General features: G+C 42.4%; 1 protein-coding gene across 3 annotated transcripts in view; it reads left to right on the top strand.

Annotated features, from left to right (window-relative positions):
• PPP2R2B (protein phosphatase 2 regulatory subunit Bbeta) overlaps window positions 1-24,682 on the top strand; it is a 258,060-nt gene that overhangs the window by 218,008 nt on the left and 15,370 nt on the right. For all 3 annotated transcript variants that reach the window (XM_084637730.1, XM_084637731.1, XM_084637732.1), the window contains 2 exons: window positions 4,673-4,850; window positions 13,185-13,349. In XM_084637730.1, the coding sequence (XP_084493856.1) occupies window positions 4,673-4,850; window positions 13,185-13,349 (343 nt within the window). The remainder of the gene's footprint in view (window positions 1-4,672; window positions 4,851-13,184; window positions 13,350-24,682) is intronic.

Genomic DNA, 24,682 nt, shown 5'->3' with positions numbered 1-24,682 from the left:
TTGCTAAGTGCTGCAATTCTGAGCAAATTCATTGCCTCATGCATTAGTTTCTGGTAACTCTGATGCTCTTTTTCAATGTCTGATTCAGCATAGCAGACCTTTGTAGAATGTAGAGTAGTTTGCAATGCTGTTAAGTTAGACCATCATTTCTCTCCATTTGTTGTATGTTAAGCAGAATTGTAATGAGGAGCTCTGTTAGACTGTAGAGTAGTCTCCCAAGGGGACTGTTGGAAGCTGTATTGCTTGAGACCTTTAAAACCTTGACTAGACAGTGTATTAGAAAATATATAGCCGAGAACAAACCTGTATCAGCCCTGGGGTGGATGAGACAGAAGATCTTTTCCATCTGTGATTCTTTGATTAGTGGTTTACTATTATTTTTTCTAGGACTTCCCCAAATCAAATGACTTCAATTCTGCACCTGCTTCCTCGCTAAAGCGAACAGCCCACTTTTACTTTTGAAAAATCCAGGAATCCTTTTTCTTTGCTTTACCTCCATTGATAACAAAGGGCATAAAGAAATATTTGAACACAAATGATGATGGAAAGAGAAAATTTACCATTTAATTGTGCAAAATGTCTTCAGCTGCAAATTCCAAGTAGCTAGGGGTTGGAGTGCTTAAGGACAGTGTATTAAGAAGAAAATGTGGATTTGATTCTAAATTGAAAGTACACTCCCACAGCCATGCCCTGTGATATTCTTAGCTGAAGTGCTTGAATCAGCTCTGTTGCTATGAAGAAGTAGTATGGCCATCACCTCCCTCTGCTGCTTCTGGCACCCAAGGAACACCACTTCCTTTGTTTGCGTGCTGCATTGCAGAGGAGAGTGTAGGGAGGAGAGGTAGCTCCATTCTCAGGTTGTGAGAACCCCAAGGAGAGCAGAATAGCACTTCAGCTGTGTCTGCGCCTAAAGAAGTGGTATGCAAAGGATGACTCCCTTCCCCAATATTTACCTAGAGTAGCCCAGGAGAGGTTAAAAGGAGAGGTTGAGAACCAACAACCAGTTACAATTCCCTGATTCTCTGCCCCATCCCAGAGTATAATACCCTGGGGGCCACTGTAACTTGTACCATCTGGCAACAGTCCCATATGGCCCATATTCCATTTGCGGATAGCAGGAGTGCAATAAACTCCAGCCACTTCCCTCCCACAGCTGACATACTACCTGTGCCAGTAGCTGTTGGGAGGGAAGCTATGCAGCCTCATTGTCCACTGGGAACTCCCCTATGCCAGCGAAAGCCCTGGCTCAGTGAGTCCAAAAACTATGGGTGAGATTTTCAATGGCAGAAGCAACTAAGCATCCTGAAATATGCACGTGAACCATCTTTGTCTCCAGAAACTAGACATGGCCAGGGAGACAGTGTTTGGATCCAGCTCCAGATTAGGACTAGGCTGGGAAGTAGATCTGAGACTGAATCAGGGTTAGGTTCAGTTTCAGATCGTTCAGCTCACTAATCTTGCCAGCTGTTCTCCATCAACATCCTGAATGGGGTTTAGCTCTTTCTGCAAAACCTTATGGGTGGGCTCGAGTTCAGAGAGCCAAATCTGAACTGATCCTGCACCAGTTTTGGAAGGGGTTCAGATTCAAGGTTCCAGTGCTGGCTCACCTCAAGCAGAAGCCTACAGTTGCACCTACAAACCAAGTAACTGTGCGTTTGAATGGCATGTGCATGGGCAGTTAGACCTTTGCATGTTCAGATGCAGATCCTTGTAGTTGTAACAGCTGAAAAAACTGCCTTCATCCTGTCTGTCAGATCTTGTATCCCTTACACAAAATGTAATAGTTACCATGGTCCACCAAGACCTTGACAACAGCCTGTTGAAGGTCTTACACTACACAGTTAGGTCGACGTGAGGCAATTTACGTCAACCTAATTATGTCAGTGTCTACACTACAGCCTTGCTCCTGCAGATGTAAATGCCCTACCACACTGACATAATAGCTTCACCTCCACAAGTGTCTGTGTAGATACTCTGTTACTTGCATCAGTTGTTAGAGCCCTTGTCAATTTCATGGCTCCAGCAAAGACATGAAATTGACAAGAAAGCCTGGCAGCTAGAGCCCAGCTGCGCCCCTGGAGAGCTGTGCAGTTGCACTCCTGGCTGGGAGCCAGGGCAAGGAGCCCAGGCGGCTGGACCCTGCTCCTGGCTGAGAGCTGGGGTGAGGAGCCTAGGCAACAGGATTCCACTCCTGGCTGGGAACCAGGGCAGCTGGACCCCACTCACGGCTGGGAGCCGGGGCAAGGAGCCCAGATAGCTGGAACCTGCTCCCCGGTGTTGAGACGCCCCAGGCCCTTTCCCCCCACTCCCAGCAGGAAACAGGGAGGCGAGAAGCCCTGGGCTGTTCTTCCTCCTCCCCCGCACTCTCACTGGGGAATTGGGAGCTGAGGGGTGGGGGGGCAGCCAGGCTCCCAGTAGAGAGCTACCATCAGAGCTGAGAGAACAGGCTCTCAGCTCCCCACGCTGCCCCTCTTAGGCCGGTGGAAGCGTTCCTGGTGAGGACCTGCATCCCGACCCAAGGAGGGTAGTGTGGACATGCACCACCACAGTAAGTACTGCGATGGCTGTAAGTCGACCTCATATAGGTAGACTTAAGTTTTTAGTGTAGACATACCCTGAGTAAAAACTGAGTAGAGTCCCAAGAATTTGGCTCTGTACTAGAAAACTGAGACGTTTATTGGCTGAGGATACTGTTAACTTCACTCTCAGGGTGCAAGAAAACTGATTTATTTGAAAAAAGCTGCCATATAAAACAGACCTATACCTACCAGCGCTGGTATCGCAGTGATTACTGCAGGCTTTGAGGATAGGAACCCATGCGTGGCTTGAGAGGGTTGGCATGACAGTCAAGATGTGGCTGTACTGCATATCAGTGTTGTGTTGAGTGAAATTCTTATGCCAAACCCTTTTATTTATTTATTTACTTCTTTGTTTCCAGAGAGGCCTGGTGTAACAGCTGAACTCTGTACCTTTGCAAACATCATGTTTCTGACAGTCTGAATGACAGCCTGCTTCCTGCAGTCTCTGGGCAAAATGCTAGACTATGTCCCCAGATGGCTGAGCAAAGTCCTTCAACAGCAAATGATGCATCATTGAATATGTCAGGCTGAATTAGAAAGCAGGCTCATCACATTAAGCTCAGGCTCTGAGCTGGCAGTTCCTATGTTCTAGTGTCACTTGATCCTGGCTGTCATACCCCTATCCCCACCTCAGCAGCCATGGGAAATCTCTTTGGGCAGCATACAGATAATACACACAGTAATGAAGTAGCTTGAGGGAATGGGTTATTGGCAAAAGGAAGCATAGACTGACACCTTTCTATTGTATTAAGTTGCCTTAAGAGTGTTATGTCTAAATATATTACTTATGTCCTCCTTTGCGTACACAGTTTTTGACTGTATCTATTCATCCACTGATGGCTTACGAGGGTTATGGTTAATAAATATACAAGTAAAAGTAGATCAGTTAGTTTTTTCCCCATCTGCTCCAATGTTCTTTTCTATTTTTCTCTCTCCTCCCATCTCCCAATTCCATTGTTTTACCATAAAGTGGGGAAAGGGGCAGGAATCTGTGCTGACATGGGTTTCCTTTAAAAAAAAGTATTATTTTAATAACAAAGAATAAAGGAATTGCTGATTGGGGGAAGGGAAGGTTTAGTCAACCAATAGAAAAGAATCACTGTAGATATTTTCATTTTTTGCTTTTCTGTGTATTTGCATTTTGCAATAAGAATAAGCGCCTGGCTTTAGCAGCAATCTAGCTGTAGTTTGGAAGGAAGTATTAATATTGGGAGGTCTGAGCCTGTAAATACATCTGTACAGATGGGCCCCTGTGCCAGCACAGAAATGCAGTGCAGGAGTCCATCCATGTGGATTCAGCCTTAATTATGTTGTTCAGAGTGCTACATTTAGATACAATTTTCTTAAAAAAAAAACAAAAAACCACCCCAACAATTTAGCAGTTATGCTAGACTTTAGGTGTTCAAAACATTCATTAATCATCACAACAACCCTGTGAATTAGTAAGTATTAATATCTCCATTTTTCAAATGGGGAAACTGAGGCAGAAGGTTAAATGACAAAGGCCAAAGAGGGAATCATTGCCAGAGTGGGGATTAGAAGTTGAGTACCTGCCTTTCAGTGCTGTGCTCAAACCTAACCAGAACAATACCTTATATAAGGTATTTCTACATCTGTTTTTCCTACTGTTCAGTCTTTCTAGTGCATATATTAATGTATAAAATTGTGAGGGATGAGGGGCTTAAATGAATTTGTGTTAGTGAAAAGGGCAGGATTAAATCCCTGGGGACTAAAGATAACACAAGAGTGCCAGTTAGTGCCAGCTGAAATGGTGGTTTATGTGATGCACACAATTGTCCACTAAGAACTGGGCTGAGACCACCAACGTGTTTCATACAAAACACCAACCAACCACCAGATGGGAATTATCAGACAGCCCTGATCTAGATCAGATTAAATTCTAGAGGCAAAAACTAATTCATGTCACTGAACAATCCGGTCTCCCCATAAATGTATGGTGCCCTGGATTAACTCAGCTGTAGGTGAGATTGTTTGAATATTAGCCGAATGTACTGATCTGGAAGTTGCAATGAGATCGCTTTTAATGATGAAACTATCTTCTAATGCCTTGCTTTTGTTCCTTCTCTTGCCAGGTCCCTGTACTAAGGCCCATGGATCTAATGGTGGAGGCCACTCCCCGAAGAGTATTTGCCAATGCGCACACATATCACATCAACTCCATATCTGTAAACAGTGACTATGAAACCTACATGTCAGCTGATGACCTGAGGATAAACTTATGGAACTTTGAAATAACCAATCAAAGTTTTAGTATCCTTTGATTCATAAATCCGGCTGGAGTTATTGTCCAATCAGGAGATGGTCTTATAGAACCCAGACTTGAGAAGAATGAGCTCATCTGAACCTTGAGTTTACATCTTTTGGAGGGTTTCTTTTTCATTGTCTATAAATCCTTCTTATATTTGAATTAGGTTTTCTCTTCTTTAACCATTAGACAAATGGTTATTCTTGTTATTTGTGCATGATTGTGTATACACAGTCAGTCAGATGCTGAGGTCCTTATGCAGGTTTTGTTCATTCCTTATTCAGGCAAAATTCCCAATGAAGCCCATGGAAGTTTTGCCTAAGGAAGGTCTGAATAAGAACTGAGCGAGGTCTTCAGAATTTAGCCCATTCTGATTTGCTTTACAACAGGATGTTAATAATAATTATTATTATTTTAATTCTGTTTTTATTATTGCAGATTATCCCATTCAGTTACCCTATGTCAGTAGGTTTTTTCATACAGAGATTAAAGTGTAAAGCAGGAACACAACAAACTATTAATGAACACCTAAATGGAATACACCGTATCCTGCAATGTGTACCACGAATATTGCTAGACTTGTATTCTGAGACTCCTCCACGGAGAGAGAATTCCAAAGGCAGCCTTGCTTCTGTGGGAGTGCTATCCATGTATAAACTGAGTGACGATCTCAGGGCTTGGCCCTATAGAATATGTACATCTAAGGTTTGTCTGTATTGCACACTAGCATAGGGTCAGTCTGGTTCTCTGGCTTAGACGTGACATGAAAGCAGCAGCTGTCTTTTTTCTGAAGTGAATTTGGTACTGGTGAAAAGGGTGAACCTACTTGACCTCTGTAGGGGACCCTGAAAGTACAATGGCATTTCCCTTATGGGGAGAGGGAAGGGGCCACAGAGATACAGAGGACAATTACAGGGGAGAAAGTAAACAAAGGGGTAAGGCTAGGAGTGGGGGGACAAAAATACTGAACACTGAGCAGAGAGCCCCAGAGTAAAAAGGGGTGGCCTATCTAATAACTAGGATGATGGTGTGGAGCTCTTCAAAGCAATGAAAGGCCCTCCCATCAGGTGAGGTAGGAGCCACAACCCAGGCATCATCAGACCAAAAGGGAAAACAAATGAAAAGCAAGGAGCGGGGTCCAGGTCACAGGGTCAAAGCAAGGGATCCACAGGAGGACACCTGAACCACGCCCACTGCTCAGAGAGTGTTGACAACTTTTTCTACCGGCAGGAAAGCAGTCGTGCTGGCTTCTCTCACTCAGTGCCCTGTGCTAGTATGCATCAGTTCTAGTGGTAAGAGAAGGTAATGCAGCTTCTTTATTGTTCCATCCATCTGGTCCCACATGTGTGGTGGGTGCAGAGTTTACTCAGGTCAGGTCTACACTACAAACTTATGTTAGTATAACTGTCGCTCCGAGGTGTGAAAAATGCACACCCCTGAGTGAAACAGTTATACTGACCTAACATCTGGTGTAGATAGTGCTGTGGGGATGGGAGGGCTTCTCCTGTCAACTTAGCCACTGCCTCTTGCAGAAGTGGATTAACTACGCTGATGAGAGAAGCTCACCCGGGGGTGCAGTACCATCTTCAGTGAAGCACTACAGCTGTGCCGCTGCAGCTTTTAAGTGTAGCCCTGCCCTAAGTGTCTGGAGGCCATTGTTGGTCTTCAGTGTCTGTAAAGTGCTCTGAGATCTTCAGATAAAAGGTGTTACCTAAATACCAACTATTATTGGTGCTGTGTTAGTTACAGTTTGTGTGTGTCAGTCTGGACAGTATGTAAATGTAAGTGCCAAGACCTCCTTTTTCTTTTTATTTCTGTTGTTCTTGCTGGGGATGCAAAATGTTTCCATAGCAGCTAGAATGCTGGCACTGAGAAGGTCTCAATCTCTCCTCTCCAATTTTAAACGACCACACTTTTTTGTCTGATTCCAAGAGCCATAAGTTTGAACACAGCTCAGCTGGGCATCATTACAAGCTGCTGCTTTCCAGTTTGGGTGACATGTTGAATTTTGCCTGCAGGGTGTAAGTGGGGGAGGGGAGTTTCCTGAGGTGATTTAGAAGACCGATGCCTTGGGGAAAATAAGGAGAGGAAATATTAATAGTGTAGTTTTCATTATAAACTGTAGTGTGTGACAGGTTGCCAGTTGCAGATACACAAATGAGACCGTGCCAGTCACCCCTATAGCAGTCACATCAGAAATAATAACAACAGGGATGGTGATAATCACTGATACTTATGTAGTGCTTTCCACTGAGAAATCCCCAAAGCACACAGCAAACTTTACCAGCTGGGGATCATTTTGGCAATCACTGAAATTCAGCCACTCTAGGGTGGAAAGTGCTTGTGTTTGACCTGTGTGCAGCAACTGTATATTATGGTTTAGAACAGAAAGTGCCATATTCAGTTGAAACTACAGAGAATTCAGATGGACAGAATGTAGTTGTCCCAGCCAAATTTAGCCAAGATACCAATGCTGATACTCTACTGTTCCTAAAGTGCCATGAGAATTTTAATTGATACAACTCACCAGGACCTCAGTGGTACATCTTATTCAGACAAGGTATCTCCAGCAGCAAATTGCTCCTTAGTACCATGCTTGGGCATTGGTACAGTCCTGACCAAGAGAAAAGAGTGCCCCTTGATGTATCCCCACTAATAATCCTTGTAGCCATCTGAGTTCTCCTTGGCATTCTGCTCAGCTTAGTAAGTCTGACCGGATCACAGTCTATAGGGTTATGGCTCCATCATAGAAGCAGCAGTTCAGACCAGCAAGGGGAAGGTTAGTCCTTTGGATAATGGACTGTTGTCATATCCAGAGATCATTGCTTCTGTTTACAGCTGGAGATCCAAATAAATTTGGATAATGCAGGTGATTGATTGGCAGTCTGGATGCCTTGCTCTCTTCTCTACCATTATCCCATCTTTCTTGTTGCAGTTGATGTGTTTATTCTCTTAACTATCCACAGGTCTCTGATCCATCCAGAAAAAGTTCCCTGGGAAATTTACTGGCAGGACTGTAGCAGGAGACTTGTTGTTCTGTGCTGAATTCCAGTGCATTCTGCCAGGGGGATTGCATTCACTGATCTGTGCTGAACTGGTATTTCATAAATGAAGCAGTCCTTCTGAGATGTCAGTGAGTCATTAGTACCACATGGCAGCATATGACACATCCCCTGAAAGCAGCTTCCTAGAATTCTTCCTGATCAGTGCTTTGGATGCCACACATCCTTATTTCTGAAGTCAGCTCCAGGGGTAGTGCTTAGTCATGGAGCGGACACATCTAGAAGGGCAGAGAAAAGCAGTTACAATGATTCTTTGTTTAGGAAAAAAGTAGAAATTTCTGCAGGTGGGTTTTTTCATTTTATTGTTTGGTTTTGGTGATGCTCAGATATCTGAGCATGCCTGTCGTTTTCCCTTCCCATTCTTAAACCCTAATTGAAAGCTGGTAAGATAGTCTTAAGGATCCCACATTTATTAATTCCACAATGGTTTTTTTCCCTGGTGAATGTTCCATCCTCTAGTTTCATATGGTCTTTAGCGCACAGATCTGTGTTATCTTTTGAAACATATCTTTGAAGGGCACTGGTAGTCAAGAAAGTGGCTCCGTAAAAATGACGCTCTATATATCCTGGGCATGCCTGATACTTGAGCTCTGGAAATGAATAGAATTTTCCTTGAATATCCTTCCTCCCTCTTGGGCCTTTAGGGCAGGCAGGTGGGTTCTTTCATGGCTTCACAAGCCATTGAGCACATCTCCATTGGACCTAGTAAGTGATACTCATGGCCACCTCTCCAAGCCCAAAGCACATCATCTACAAGGCCTCCTTGAGAGGCACTGGCCAAAGCAAAAGACTCCCCAGAAACTTAGGTCTTCCACACTGAGGATAGCCTGCTTAGCTGTGGTCATCCACACTGAGGAAGAAATGGAGATAAAGCCGTTGCCTTTGGAACGAGACTTCTATTACCATCTGGGAAAATTATGCAGAGGTTTTAAGAGAGACGAGAATACTGCATCAAAACATTGCATAAAAATTCCCACTGTGCAGAGGAACTAGTGTGGTGGGAATAATCTTACAGGTTATAGTAAGAGTCACGTGGTGAGATGAGACAAACCAGCAGCACTTTAGGATTGGGTGAATAAAGATTTTTTTGGGGTTTTACTTCTCAGGAAAGAAAAAGATGATAATTTAGTAAATTGTAAGGTTGGTGGGTAAATTATTATTTTCCCCTGGGTAAAAACCTCAATAAAATCAAAATTTTAGTTTTCATTAAAAAATATTTCAGGTTTTCACTGGAAAACAAAAAAATTTCCAGATTTCAGTTTTTCTACCTCCCTCTCCCCCCAAATTTAGATGAAAACAGATTTTTCACTACAATTTCCATTTAATCAAACAGCCATTATTGTGAGAAAAGAATGTCAATGGGTGACTAGTAGATTATGGAGTGCTATTGATGTCTCCTTGTTACCTCAGTTCGAAATCATGCGTTACTGTCATGGAATCTGCTCAATCTTGGAACTGGCTTTTTAACTGCTTTTCTTTTTATCTTGTATATAACACATGGGGTTGGCTTTTTACTTATCTAAAGTTAGCCCCCTAGAGCGGCAGTTCTCAACCTTCCTGGGATCAGGACCCATTTGTAAACTTTAATGGCCTGTTACAACCTAGAGACACCCCCAGATGCAATGCCTCTCCTGCAGGAGACTGTCATGTACACCAGGTTGGAATGCCCTGAGGAAGGAGCTCAACCCAACCAGACCCTCCACCCCAAACCCTGTGATGCATTCTGGCAACCCAATATTGGGTTTTCCATTTGATCTGGAGCAATCTGAGATCTTTGGGTGTGCTAGTCCTCTTATTCCATTACAGTACTCTGCAAAGTTTAATTTGCCAGCGGATTTCCAGGGCCAAACTCTTGTCTCCGTTACTAACACAACCCCATTGACTTCAGTTGGGCCCTCCTCATTTTAAATTGGTTTTTAGCATTGTTGGCCTCTTAATAACAATTGTTTTTGGAGCTGCTCCAACAACTGCCAGTCTCAAAACTCAGTTGCTGTATATTCTTAAAAAAACAGAGAAATTGTTTAGTTAGTTTAAAAAAGCAGACTTAGTGATGCACCATGTACTGTTCCACGAAGTACAGTGCAGTTTAATAAGGCCTAAAAATCCCTGGAGATAACAGCATGCACAGGATTAACATGCTAGCTTTTCACCACTAGAGACCTAAGCTCAAATCCTACTTAAATCATAAGTGAAAATGAGGTTTTTGGGGTTTTTTTTTGGGGGGGGGGGGCGTCTCATTCCAGTTCTGATTTTGTGCACATCACAAAGCCATTGTGCAATTTGACATGATTCGAAGGCACTGCTTAGCAGGGACCAGGGCTGTAATAGCAAGGGTTGTTGGAGATCAGAACTGAAGGATGTTGGCAAAGCTGCAAAAGGGTTCAGAAATATGATACCATGTATTTCTAGATCAGTTTTCATCTTGGACTATCGTGGTGCTTCACAAACGTTAAGAAATCTAACCTCACTGAAGCCAATGAGGACACTAAGTATTACAGTCCCCTTGTGCAATCCAGGGTATAGGGCACTGGCTGGTGTTATAGTTCCGGTTCTGTCACTGAACTGCAGCATGACCATATGCAAATCAGTTTGCCGGTCTCTGCCTCAGCTGCCCCATCTGTACAGTGGAAATACTAATATTTGCCTTCATATAAAGCACTTTGTACATGAAAAGTAGTTGACAAAGAGCAAAATATTCTGATTTCACAGGGGAGGAGACTGAGACACAGAGAGAGAAGGTGACATCCCTATTCTACTGAAACGCAAATAATAGTAACATAGAAAATCTGTAGCTGAGCTGAGATCCCTCTTGGTTCCTAGTTTGTACTTTAACCTCAAGACCATTCTTTATTCCAAAAGTGTCTAACAGCAGAACATTTACAGATTAGTACTGAAGTGCATTGGCAGAGCTGAGGTTGGATGGCAGAGTACCTGACTGATATATACCTGGTTATAGCCAGTGCTATTGGCCCTTCCTGTCTCGGAGCACTACATTCACCCATTTTTTTCCCCAAAGGGAAAAATGTCCTCTCTTTAAACCCTCCCACCCACCATGCTGCACTGAGGAAAGGGCTTTTCTTGCAGTCAGGTTTTGAAGCTATCCCCACAGGCCTGTGCAGTTCACATCTGATTTTTCCCCCTCTCTCTGGAAATTACTGTTAACAGCAGGACCTTAATTTGCTTTCCATGGGGTGATGAAAGTAATGGTGCAATTCCCCTCTTCCCCCCCCCCCCACCCCGCACAGTCAGTAAATTGTCCCATGCTGGGTATTTTGATTGGACTGTGAAATCTAAAGCCGCTTGCCACCAGTGACCACTAAGTCAGTGTCAGGCCCGGATTGATAGAGACAATCATCAAAGGCTCATCTGTACCACTAGGAGGCTCTTTGTGATTGACGTGGTTCCTTTCTGACTCCCTCCATCTGGTGTGTCTGACTACAGATATTTCAAGCTCAACTTGAATGTCAGGATGATTTAATTTTAGTCCAGGATTTTACTGAGTCTAAACTTGCAGAACCTTCTTAAAATGAAAAATCTTCCTGTAAGAGCAATCGTTTTCTGTTCATCATGTTTTGTTTTTCTTGCATTGTTACATCACATGGAATTATTTTCTTTTTCCAGCAACTGTAATAAGAGCTGTTTATTCTGCCCCTTGACAAATTTGCCAGAGTCGAGTCTTGCAGTTTTTTTGAACAAAGAGGGCACTACAGCGTGTGTTACAAGCAGCTACAGTCTCTAGATAAATAGATAAAGTAACAAAAGACAAATTTCTCTTTAGTTCATTAGTTTCTTTCAGTCTGCATGTTCACATTGACCTCATTCAAATAGTGAGAAGTGAAAAGCAATGTCCGTCAAAGCCAGATTCACACTAAAGATAGCAAATATAGGCTGAGCTTTTTAAAGGAGTATAAGGGAGTGAGATGCCTAACTTGCATTGAATGCAAAGGGATTTGTGCATCTAACTCCTTAAGGCTGTTTGAAAATCCAGCCTTAGTTCTTGATCTGTTTTATTCCCAGTAGCAGCATGTATGTCTTGAGAGCAGTGCTTTTGGGAAGCAGTATCTCACTGCATTCTGAATATGTGTAAGAGGAGTGGGAATGTATGGACTGGTATTCTTGATCCCTTATTATTATGTAATTTATACTCAACATCAAGGGTACGTAGTGCTAAAATGTTCTGGGCAAATATTGTCCTGGCCCTAAACAGCTTAAATTCTAAGGCCATGAGCAGGTACAATATGTGGTATAATACAGCACAGAACAAACACGTGCTAAAAGAAAATATTTGCCAAGTGGTAAAGAAATAAGGAAGTTATTGTAGTGATCAAAGCAGCCAAGATACTACTTGCCTGGCTGAATCTGCTTAGAGAGAGGGAGTATATTTTACTGGTTAGATCAATGCTGCGAACTAGTGGCTCTCAACCTTTCTAGATTACTGTACCCCTTTCAGGACTCTGATTTTTCTTGAGTTCCCCCCAAGTTTCACCTTGTCTAAAAACTACTTGCTTACAAAATTAGACATAAAAATACAAAAGTGTCACAGCACACTATTACTGAAAAATTGCTTATTTTCTCATTTTTACCATATAATTATAAAATAAATCAATTGGAATGCAAATATTGTACTTACATTTCAATGTATAGTATATAGTGCAGTATAAACAAGTCATTGTCTATATGGAATTTTTTCTTGTTACTGACTTCACTAGTGCTTTTTATGTAGCCTGTTGTAAAAAGGCAAATATCTAGATGAGTTGATGTACCCCCTGGAAAACCTCTGTGAACCCCCGGGGTATGCATACTCCTGGTTGAGAACCACTGCTGTAGACAGATTACTGTAGACCTGTCACTCACTGTGAGGCCTTATGCAAGTCACTTCACTTCTCTGAACCTCAGTTTTCCCATCTGTAAAATGGATAATGATGCCATTGTGATCCTCAGATGATGAAGTGTATATTAGCATAGCGCCCAAGAGCTGCTTATTTACATATAATCTAACATGGAACCACAGCCATTCAGAAATATAGAAAAAGAGAACAGAAAATCCCTTCTAGAGCTAGCATACAAGGCTTTGCTGAGAGTTCCTGGTGCAGAACTTTATCACTCAGGATTAAAACAGCAGAGATTTGAACCCTGTCTTCATACTCGCTGTCAAAAACAAAGTGCCCCAGTTAAACGATGCATAATAAAGAAAGCCAGAATTATTAATAACCACAGGGCTGCATGTTAACAGCACTGGCTCCTGCTGTTTGTTTTTCCTTGACTTGCCTGTTTCAGATATCGTAGATATAAAGCCAGCCAACATGGAGGAGCTAACGGAGGTGATCACTGCGGCAGAATTCCATCCACACCACTGCAACACCTTTGTGTACAGTAGCAGCAAAGGGACAATAAGGCTATGTGACATGCGGGCATCTGCCCTTTGTGACCGACACTCCAAATGTGAGTACTTCCAGCACTTCACCAGAATTGTGACATAAGGGTGTTTTGTGATGGAGGGGGGGAGAGAGTAAATAAAGGAAGGAGAACTCTGATTGTAGGATCTCATTTCTACCAGACCTAGGGCTCAGTGGCACCAGGTCACTAAATGCTAGCTAAAAAAGCCCCCAAAAACCCAATTAAAGAAATAAAAAATGCGGTTAAATTCGAATGGGATGGTTTTGCTTAAAATTAGGCTCAAAATTCAGTCTGACGTCCAACCTTCAAACTCCCCAAAGTTCTGGAGTGTTTGCATCTGAGGGGTCTGTTTCAGCTTGCTATAAAACTAGGTGCCATTTGAAAATTCAGATTCCAGTCTGCGTGTTCACACACGGGCTTCAGGTCATATCGCTTCCCACTGTGGTATTTCTCAAAACTGCTTTTCATAGGATAAAGTCAAGAATGATCATTTCATTGGGTCTTTCTGGCCTTCGTAGAGATGTGGTGAGGTCATTTACTCGTCCCTTCCCTTCCCTCAGTACTGATGTCTTGGTTTTTGCTGTGGTTGATATGAAATGAATGTCTAAACCAGAGGGAACAAAATCCACATCTTTCTCCAGGCCTGCACTATCTTGCTCCAGCATCATGCATATCTTTAGCAGCTCTGCAAGCAAGAAGGCCCCCTCGCTGGAACCCAGTGCTGCAGACTTTGGGAGTAGTGAGGGAACAGATGGTAGGATGTAAAAAATTATTTGTGCTGCTTTGACAGTACAGCATCAGATTTATTGCATTGAGACCCCCTAGGGTGCAATGTTTATCAATCCCATATATCTGGGAACATAGAAATTGCTATACTGGTTCAGGTGAGAGCTGGACAAAAAAAATTTGACCAAATCTTTTTCCAGCACAAAATGCAGATTTGGCAACATTGAAACATTTTGTTAATTCATATCAGTTTCACTGAATTTTTCTTTTTGGGAAAAGTACCAAAAAAAATCAAAATGTTTCCATTTTTTTTTTCAGTTTGAAATTACTTTTGTTTCTAAAATATTTTGTTTCTAAAAATTCAGTGGCATTTAAAAATGGTCAGAATCCAAACAAAACATTTTGATTTTATCAAAACAAAATGTTCGTCCAACCCAAAATGAATTTTTTTAGACTTTTTGAAATTGCCAATTAACCAAAAATCTGTTACTCATCCTCCTCTAGTTCAGACCTCTTGTCCAATGAGGCCAGTGTGCTGTCACAGAAGAAGGTGCAAAACAACAACAAGAAAAACAAACCCTGGAGTGGACAATTTGGAATAAGCAGATCACATGGGAAATTTTGTTCCTAACCCCCCACAAGTTAATGGTTGGTTATGCCCTGGAACGTGAGAGTTTATACAAACAAACAAACGGAAGTATTTCTTCACACAACACACAGTGAACCTGTTGAACTCTTTGTCAGAGGATGTTTTGAAGGCCAAGACTATAACAGGGTTCAAAAAAGAACTAGATACATTCATGGAGGATAGGTGCATCAATGACTTAGCCAGGATGGGCAGGGATGGTGTCCCTAGCCTCTGTTTGCTGGGAATGAGTGACAGGGAATGGATGACTTGATGATTTCCTGTTCCATTCATTCCTCTGAAGCACCTGGCACTGGCCACTGTCAGAAGACTGGATACTGGTCTAGATGGACCTTTGGTCTGACCCAGTATGGCCATTCTTATGTTCTTATATCACATCTTTTTCTCTAATTTCAGATTTAACCTCAGCAGAGCTCGTGGAATTATTAATTGCTGATAATGTATCCAGCTAATTGATGCTGGTTCTCTGTTCATTGTTTATTTACAAATAAGTTGTGACTGTGATGTGCAAGAGGTCCGACTAGGTGGTCATGATGGTCCCTTCTGGCCTTAAAGTCTATGAAACGGTTAGGAGTTTGTTCGTAATTCAGTATTGTTCAATGAATAGTTTGTGTGAGTGAATCATTTTTTTACAAATGAATCAGTATACACATTGTTATTATTTGTATTGTGGTAGTGTCTTAGGGGACAGGGCCCTACTGTACAAACATATAACAAATACAGTCCCTGCCTAAAGGAGTTTACAAGCTACATTTAAGAGAAGAGTTAGCACAATAAATTCAGGGCCGGTTATTCGTGCTTTATGATTGGTCACCTGACTCCCATGATGTTGTTTTTCTTCCTGGATTAGATGCCCTATATTTTATTCTCTGCAAACATTTATAATCTATCGATATTGCTATTGTGCAAACAATAGGAGCTTTTCAAAATGGCCAGGGGAGTATTTCTGGTGGAAGGACACTCAAAATATATATCTGGCTAGTATTCACTTCCCACCAATAATTCCACAATTAAAAACTTGATGACTGGGATGTTTGTGGATATGGAAATATAAGGGGTCATGAACGCTAGCGAAGCAGATGAGTGTGTTTTATCCACAAGAATTTTTGAAAATACAGTTTTGCAGTTTTCACACCGCTCCAAACATATATTATAGACCCATATGATATGCTATAGGCCCATAACGCTGATACATTGTGGCATCTCTTTTATTAATGAGTTTAGAGATATTTCAAAGGATGAGCATCTTCTCCTAGCAATCCCAAAAGGACAAGCCTGGAAGTTGTAAGTGCATGTATCTTCTTTCAGTAGATTTAATATGCAAGGATATTTGTGCCTTCTATTGCTCAAGTCATAATATCTGCCAATATCCTACCCAGTTGCTGGTGATTAGAATTCATCACCTTTTAGAGCACCGTGGATTTACATATTTTTGAATTCACAGATCCCAAAAGCTATTCTAACACCTGTGGGTGCAACACTTTTAAAGGGTTATTTGAATCTAAAAACAAGTGTGTTGTTGTTGGAAGACAATGTAAAGCAGGTTAATATTGTACTGTAATTCTTAGTGACCTGAGAAGCTCACATGTCCTTTCATAGACTAATAAGCAACAATAAAACTGTTATTGGAGACAGGCCATAAGTTTGGAATTCAAACCTCTTTGAAAATCTAGATCTGAATCAGCTGACTCTGTAGTTTTGGTTCTGAGGGGACCTATTTTCCAGTTCCATATCTTACAAGCATCTCAGGAGATTTCTAGCATTCAAGATGTGAGAATATTGCAAGAACAAATCGCACAAACATGGTGCCATTGAGTCCTAACCCTAATAAACTAGATCCAGACAGTACTTTCTCCGCATATTTCAGGATCTAACCTCACTGAGGTGATGAGAAATGAAGTGCAAACTAATGCTTTTGATCTTCATAGAGCATGATTATAGCTGCATATCTACAACATATTGTTAGGTTATAAAAAAAGTAGATTGGGAGGAAAACTGTATATTTCTATATGGAGGGCTTAAGTTTTTGAACAGCAGTTTCCCTAAATTCCACTGTTTCTTTGCACTGTCCCACTATCCTGTGGCATCAGCTCCCACCTGAGATTCCTAATACAATTAAGAAGCAAACAAAATTCAGTTTCTTGACTTTTCAGCAGTAGAAACCCTCATTTGGTATCTCCCTTTGTTCAGTTGCTGAAATGTCCTTTTAGTCCTCAGCGCGTATACAAGCCAACTGCGAAAACCAGTTCAATTTGACCTCTCCCTTTACATTTCATATTGATTTTCCTCTCTCCTTCAGAAGCATTGGCCTTCAATCAATTGCAGCTCAGCAGATGTGAGAGTCAGAATTGAGACAGTTCATCAAAGTTCAAAATGAAAAAGCAACATTGGCTTTTGGAGATGAATTCTCTAAAGGAGATATTTAATAACTGCCCGTGTGTAATCAAAATTCAGACCATATCCGTCTACATCCAGTCATATCTATTAACCTTTTTATAAGTATTTGGGTGCAACACACTGCCTAGGGTCAGCTTTAACATATGTGTTTCTATTTTTACAGCATATTTGCTCTTTGTAGTCAAAGCTCTGTTAAGCTACTACCTCTTTCCATGCAAGGTAGCTTGTAGTTGCCTTTGTGCATGAAGGAGAGAATACTACCTTACATTTATATAAAGCCTACTATCTGGATATTTCAGTATTAATTAAGACTCACAATACCACTGTGAGGTAGGTAAGTATGTGGATAAACTAATGCATAGAGAGGTCAAATAACTTGCCCAAGGTTACCCAGGAAGCTAGTAGAAATAGAATCCAAGATCCTTGTTGTCCTGATCTAAGACAAGAAGTGTAATTTGTGCTTCTGGTTACATTTTCTTCCCAGTTGAAAGAAAGCACCTGCCCTACATTAATCAATAATTGATCTTAAGATTTCACAGACCTGCACCAGGAGGATCTTTTGTTTGACTTTTATAAGTATCCAAGTTAATAAAGATCTGGTAAAAGCCTTCACCAAGAGTCCCTGATCATTTACTACATTTCTCATGGGGTCCAAACTAAAACCAGACCTCCAAACATCTATAAAGATTTGGAATTGGAAGCTGGAAATGATCTTTGCAGCTGACCCCATCTCTGTCCACTAATGTCCCAGTTCCAAACTCTGCTGAACCTTGGGAAGTTTGGAAGTGTATCTCTATCCTGTTCTGGACTCTGCGTCTCAGTCCATTTAATGCCATAAGGTTCCATCAACTGGCATTACATTTGCAATAGTTCCTACTACCTCTGAGATTTTTGCTTTAACCACACAGAATTGATGGAGGAGATGCCAGTGAGGATTCATTTGTATTAAAAGCAGAGAAATGCTCAGCATTTAAATAGATTTTTTTCCCCCTGTGTTTTGAGAGGAAATATGGATGGAGAGGGAATACCACTCAGTGAAAGAGAAAATAGATTTGTTCTGTAACATGGAATTAGCTGAAGCGCTCCCAAGAAATCCTCTCTGTGAGCTCAGCAGTCCGTATCTGCTTCTGCAGCACATAGAAAAAACCCTTGCCAAGCTTCCATCTAAGAAGCAAAAGTAACTGTGCCCACCCCCAGCTAACTCCATCACTCATTTACCTTTTTTATTAATTATACCTGTTTTCACACTGGAGTAGTGTGACTGGGTTTTCAGGAAGACTGAGGCTTATCATTTCTGAGCCGATACTCCATCAGAATTTGATGCCACTCTGTGGGTCCACCTTTTATACAGAGCTGTACCCTGGCTGAGCAGGTGCAGAGCTGTGGCAAGGATCACAAATAGCAGCTGGAAGGAGTTTCCGTCTCAGTCCTTGGAGGTAATTGAAGTGCTGTTATTGCTGCTTAAAGCCAAAAAATGGCTGCTTAAAGCCATTCCATGAACTTGCCCTTCCTTTCCCTTTCCACGGAGCTGTCTAAGCCCAACCCAGGTAATGTTGAATAGATAGCAAACACCATTTCTTTTAACCGTGAATGTAAATCTCACTGAAGAAATCCGTATTGCCTGTACTGGGAACAGTTACTGCATATGGTGGAACAGAACTATTTCACTCTGAGCAGCACATCACTGCGGGTGGCAATGTGATTTGCAATTTGTGATGTATTGCACCTCTAGCCATGTTTGTACAGGATAGGTCAAGGGCCACATCTCTGTGCAGGTGGGTAAGAGGACTAGGGTGCACTGACCATTTCTTATTCCTGCACAAGGGTCAGGCAACTTCATAATCTTGCTGGTCTCCTGAGCTCCCTTGTAGAGCCTCTAAAGATGCAAACCACTCCAAAAAGAGTGGGTAGAAGGTAGGCCATAATCTTCCTGCTCCTCCACGGTGGCAAGCAGAGCTGGCTGGGCACCCAGTGGGGAGGGGCTGCACCAGTGCCGGGTTTAAAATGGCTCCAGTGGCTCCATGGAACCTGGCCTGTGCTCAGAAGGGGCCCCGGCCTGCTCCCCTTGCACTGTGCCCCGAACCCCCCGGGCTCCCCTCGCCCACTACTTGCTCCTCTTGGCCGTGCGCTGCCACACACCCCGAACACCCCTGGGCTGCACACTGCCGCCCCCTGCACCAACTGTGTCCCTAGGCCACCCCAGAACGCCCCTGGGCTGCCCCCTGCCCCAGTGCCCCCACAGTGCCACCAGAGCCCCCCCCTTCACAGCGCCCAAGATTTAGTCAGGGGTATATAGTACAAGTCATGGACTGATCATGGGCAGTGAATTTTTGTTTACTACCTGTGACCTGTCCATGACTTTTACTAAAAATACCCATGACTAAATATTAGCCTTAATTATAATGGGTTCTGTACGTTGTAGCAAGAACATTAAGGGAAGACCTTGCAAGGATGACACCTTGCATGCTATCCTGTGGTTACCTTTAGCCATCCCCTTGGATAACCTTGCTGTTTCTAACCCAGCTGAATATAGACCTGTGTTTAAACATAACTACCAATTAAACCCCACTGTGCTCTTTAGCAAGGGACACTCTCAATACTGTCCTTCGGAAAGCTCAATGGGTAATAACTATATTATATGATTTGCCCACTCAAGTAGGATTCAGATTGATTGCCTCAAAGTCCTTTCCACGGTCAGATTGCTTAATGCTGCTGGTCATCCTCTCTGCTGTATGACTTTAAATTGTTGACAGATGAGAAAGAGAGAGAAGTGAAGCGGGGGTGGGCAAAAGCAGGAGAGACTGAACCAGTTTATCAGACTGTGGATACTTCGAAACTAAGGGTAGTGTGTAAGTCACTGAGTCATTTGAGTGAAGAACTCCTTGCCACATCCAGTACAGTTGGTGACTGGAATGCCTACTGCACTGGCAGTGGAAGAAGAGGGAAGTTTATTTCCATAGAGAGAGAGAGAGAAAGAGAGTGCGCGCGTGCATGCACATGCCTGTATCCATCCATTTCCACCCCTCCTGAAATGTTCATAGCTGCAAACGGTGGAGAAATCCGCCTTGCCTCCCTTCTTAACTTTTCCACTTTTAATGGCCTCAGACTCTATATCGGGGTGTCAAACTCAAATGACCACAAGGGCCACATAGATTCATAGATATTATGGTCAGAAGGGACCGTTATGATCATCTAGTCCGACCTCCTGCACAACGCAGGCCACAGAATCTCACCCACCCACTCCTGCAAAAAACCTCTCACCTATGTCTGAGCTATTGAAGTCCTCAAATCATGGTTTAAAGACTTCAAGGAGCAGAGAATCCTCCAGCAAGTGACCTGTGCCCCATGCTACAGAGGAAGGTGAGAAACCTCCAGGACCTCTTCCAATCTGCCCTGGAGGAAAATGCCTTCCCGACCCCAAATATGGCGATCAGCTAAACCCGGAGCATATGGGCAAGATTCACCAGCCAGATACCCAGGAAAGAATTTTCTGTAGTAACTCAGATCCTATCCCATCACAGGCCATTGGGCCTATTTACCATGAATATTTAAAGATCAATTAATTGCCAAAACCATGTTATCCCATCATACCATCTCCTCCATAAATTTATCGAGTCTAATCTTAAAGCCAGATAGGTCTTTTGCCCCGACTGCTTCCCTTGGAAGGCTATTCCAAAACTTCACTCCTCTGATGGTTAGAAACCTTCGTCTAATTTCAAGTCTAAACTTCCTAATGACCAGTTTATATCCATTTGTTCTTGTGTCCACATTGGTATTGAGCTTAAATAATTCCTCTCCCTCTCCGGTATTTCTTTCTCCCTCTGATATATTTATAGAGAGCAATCATATCTCCCCTCAGCCTTCTTTTAGTTAGGTTAAACAAGCCCAGCTCCTTGAGTCTCCTTTAATAAGACAGGTTTTCCATTCCTCGGATCATCCTAGTAGCCTTTCTCTGTACCTGTTCCAGTTTGAATTCATCCTTCTTAAACATGGGAGACCAGAACTGCACACAGTATTCCAGGTGAGGTCTCACCAGTGCCTTGTATAACGGTACTAAAACCTCCTTATCTCTACTGGAAATACCTCCCCTGATGCATCCCAAGACTGCATTAGCTTTTTTCACGGCCATATCACATTGGCGCTTCATAGTCATCCTATGATCAACCAATACTCCAAGGTCCTTCTCCTCCTTCATTATTTCTAATTGATGCTTCCCCAGCTTATAACTAAAATTCTTGTTACACTTCCTTACACTTTTCACTGTTAAATTTCATCCTATTACTATTAGTCCAGTTTACAAGGACATCCAAATTGGGAATACCTCCCAGCTTTGTATCACCCGCAAACTTTATTAGCACACTCCCACTTTTTGTGCCGAGGTCAGTAATAAAAAGATTAAATAAGATTGGTCCCAAAACTGATCCCTGAGGAACTCCACTGGTAACCTCCCTCCACTCTGACAGTTCACCTTTCAGTTGGACCTGCTGTAGTCTCCCTGTTAACCAATTCCTTATCCACCTTTCAATTTTCATATTGATCCCCATCTTTTCCAATTTAACTAATTCTTCCCCATGTGGCACGGTATCAAACGCTTTACTGAAATCTAGGTAAATTAGATTGACTGCGTTTCCTTTGTCTAAAAAATCTGTTACTTTCTCAAAGAAGGAGATCAGGTTGGTTTGGCACGATCTACCTTTTGTAACACCATTTTGTATTTTGTCCCATTTACCAGTGAATGTCCTTAACTACTTTCTCCTTCAAAATTTTTTCCAAGACCTTGCATACTACAGATGTCAAACTAACAGGCCTGTAGTTACCCAGATCACTTTTTTTTCCTTTCTTAAAAATAGGAAACATGTTAGCAATTCTCCAATCATACAGTACAACCCCTGAGTTTACAGATTCATTAAAAATTCTTGCTAATGGGCTTGCAATTTCATGTGCCAATTCCTTGGATGAAGATTATCTTGGCCCCCCGATTTAGTCCCATTAAGCCATTCGAGTTTCGCTTCTACCTCAGATACGGTAATATCTACCTCCATATCCTCATTCCCATTTGTCATGCCACCATTATCCCTAAGAGCCTCTTTAGCCTTATTAAAGACTGAGGCAAAGTATTTGTTTAGATATTGGGCCTGTCAAGGTTCCTCCCCCACTCTGAACTCTAGGGTACAGATGTGGGGACCTGCATGAAAAACCTCCTAAGCTTATCTTTACCAGCTTAGGTCAAAACTTCCCCAAGGTACAAAATATTCCACCCGTTGTCCTTGGACTGGCCGCTACCACCACCAAACTAATACTGGTTACTGGGGAAGAGCTGTTTGGACGCGTCCTTCCCCCAAAAATACTTCCCAAAACCTTGCACCCCACTTCCTGGACAAGGTTTGGTAAAAAGCCTCACCAATTTGCCTAGGTGACTACAGACCCAGACCCTCGGATCTTAAGAACAATGAACAATCCTCCCAACACTTGCACCCCCCCCTTTCCTGGGAAATGTTAGATAAAAAGCCTCACCAATTTGCCTAGGTGACCACAGACCCAAACCCTTGGATCTGAGAACAATGAAAAAGCATTCAGTTTCTTACAAGAAGACTTTTTTAATAAAAAATAGAAGTAAATAGAAATAAAGAAATCCCCCCTGTAAAATCAGGATGGTAGATATCTTACAGGGTAATTAGATTAAAAAAAACATAGAGAACCCCTCTAGGCAAAACCTTAAGTTACAAAAAAGATACACAGACAGAAATAGTTATTCTATTCAGCACAATTCTTTTCTCAGCCATTTAAAGAAATCATCATCTAACACATACCTAGCTAGATTACTTACTAAAAGTTCTAAGACTCCATTCCTGGTCTATCCCCGGCAAAGACCCAGCATACAGACAGACCCAGACCCTTTGTTTCTCTCCCTCCTCCCAGCTTTTGAAAGTATCTTGTCTCCTCATTGGTCATTTTGGTCAGGTGCCAGCGAGGTTACCTTTAGCTTCTTAACCCTTTACAGGTGAGAGGAGCTTTCCCCTGGCCAGGAGGGATTTCAAAGGGGTTTACCCTTCCCTTTATATTTATGACAGGGCCATGCCTAGATTATCCTTGACCTCCACTCCATCCTCAGTGTTTCGCGATCCCACTTCTTCTCTTTTGTTTTCGTCTTATTTATATGGCTATAGAACCTTTTACTATTGGTTTTAATTCCCTTTGCAAGGTCCAACTCTTCCTGACTTTTAGCCTGTCTCACTTTATCCCTACATGTTCTGACCTCAATAAGGTAGCTTTCCTTGCTGATCCCTCCCATCTTCCACTCCCTGTATACTTTCTGCTTTTTCTTAATCACCTCTCTGAGATGCTTGCTCATCCAGCTTGGTCTACAACTCCTGCCTATGAATTTTTTTCCCCTTTCTTGGGATGCAGGCTTTCGATAGCTTCTGCAGCTTTGATTTAAAGTAATCCCAGGCCTCCTCTGCCTTTAGATCCATAAATTCTTCAGTCCAATCCACTTCCCTAAGTAATTTCCTTAATTTTTGAAAGTCAGCCCTTTTGAAATCAAAAACCCTAGTTGCAGATTTATTTTTGTTAATCCTTCCATTCAGTTTGAACTGAATTAGCTCATGGTCACTTGAACCAAGATTGTCCCCTGCAACCATTTCTTCTGAGGTCCTCACTACTCACCAAAACCAAATCTAAAATGGCATCCCCTCTAGTCGGTTCAGCAACTACTTGATGAAGGAATCCATCAGCTATCGCATATAGGAAAATCTGAGCCCTATTATTATTACTAGCTCTCGTCCTCCAGTCTATATCTGGGAAGTTAAAGTCTCCCATGGTCACGCGATTTACTTCATTAAAAACATTAAACAGGGCTCCATATGCAAATTAGATCCCGGCGGTCTATAGCACACCCCAAGCACTATCCCAGGGGAGACTCAAGTAGTTTTCTTCCCCAATGTAATTTTTGCCCAGACGGACTCTGTCTTATCCATTCCATCGCTTCTTATTTCTTTACATTCTACCTCATCATTGATATACAATGCTACTCTACCACTTTACCTTTATTTCTGTCTTTCCTAAACAGCACATACCCTTCAATACCTGTAGTCCAGTCATGACTACTATTCCACCATGTTTCTGTTATCCCTATAATATCTGGTTTCACTTCCTGCACCAGTAGCTCTAGTTCCTCCATTTTGTTACCTAAGCTCCTCGCATTGGTGTACAAACATCTTAATTTTTGCTGTTTGGCCTCGCTCACATTCTGTACCCTATTAGGCACGGTCATTCTGCAGCCAGTGTAACTTATTAGACTGGTATCCACACTTCCCTTCCTCCTTGTATACATTTTCCTACCCACGGCTGTACCTTTCTTACTTCGTTTTTTTTCCCTCTCAATGCTAAAATCCGACATGGAGATTACCTGGACATCTCCCCCAAATTCCTAGTTTAAAGCTCTCTTAATCAGTTATGCCAACCTCCATCCTAGAAGTCTATTTCCTTCCCTACTCAGATGAAGTCCATCCCGAGAGAACTGTCCTCTGTCCATGAATGCCTCCCAGTGGCCATACATCCAAAGCCCTCCTTATAGCACCACTGCCTAAGCCATCTGTTGATAGTCATA

The sequence above is a fragment of the Lepidochelys olivacea genome (assembly GCF_965140295.1).
Source record: "Lepidochelys olivacea isolate rLepOli2 genome assembly, chromosome: 8".
NCBI classification, from domain to species: domain Eukaryota; kingdom Metazoa; phylum Chordata; order Testudines; family Cheloniidae; genus Lepidochelys; species Lepidochelys olivacea.
This window is presented reverse-complemented; position numbering and strand designations above follow the sequence as displayed.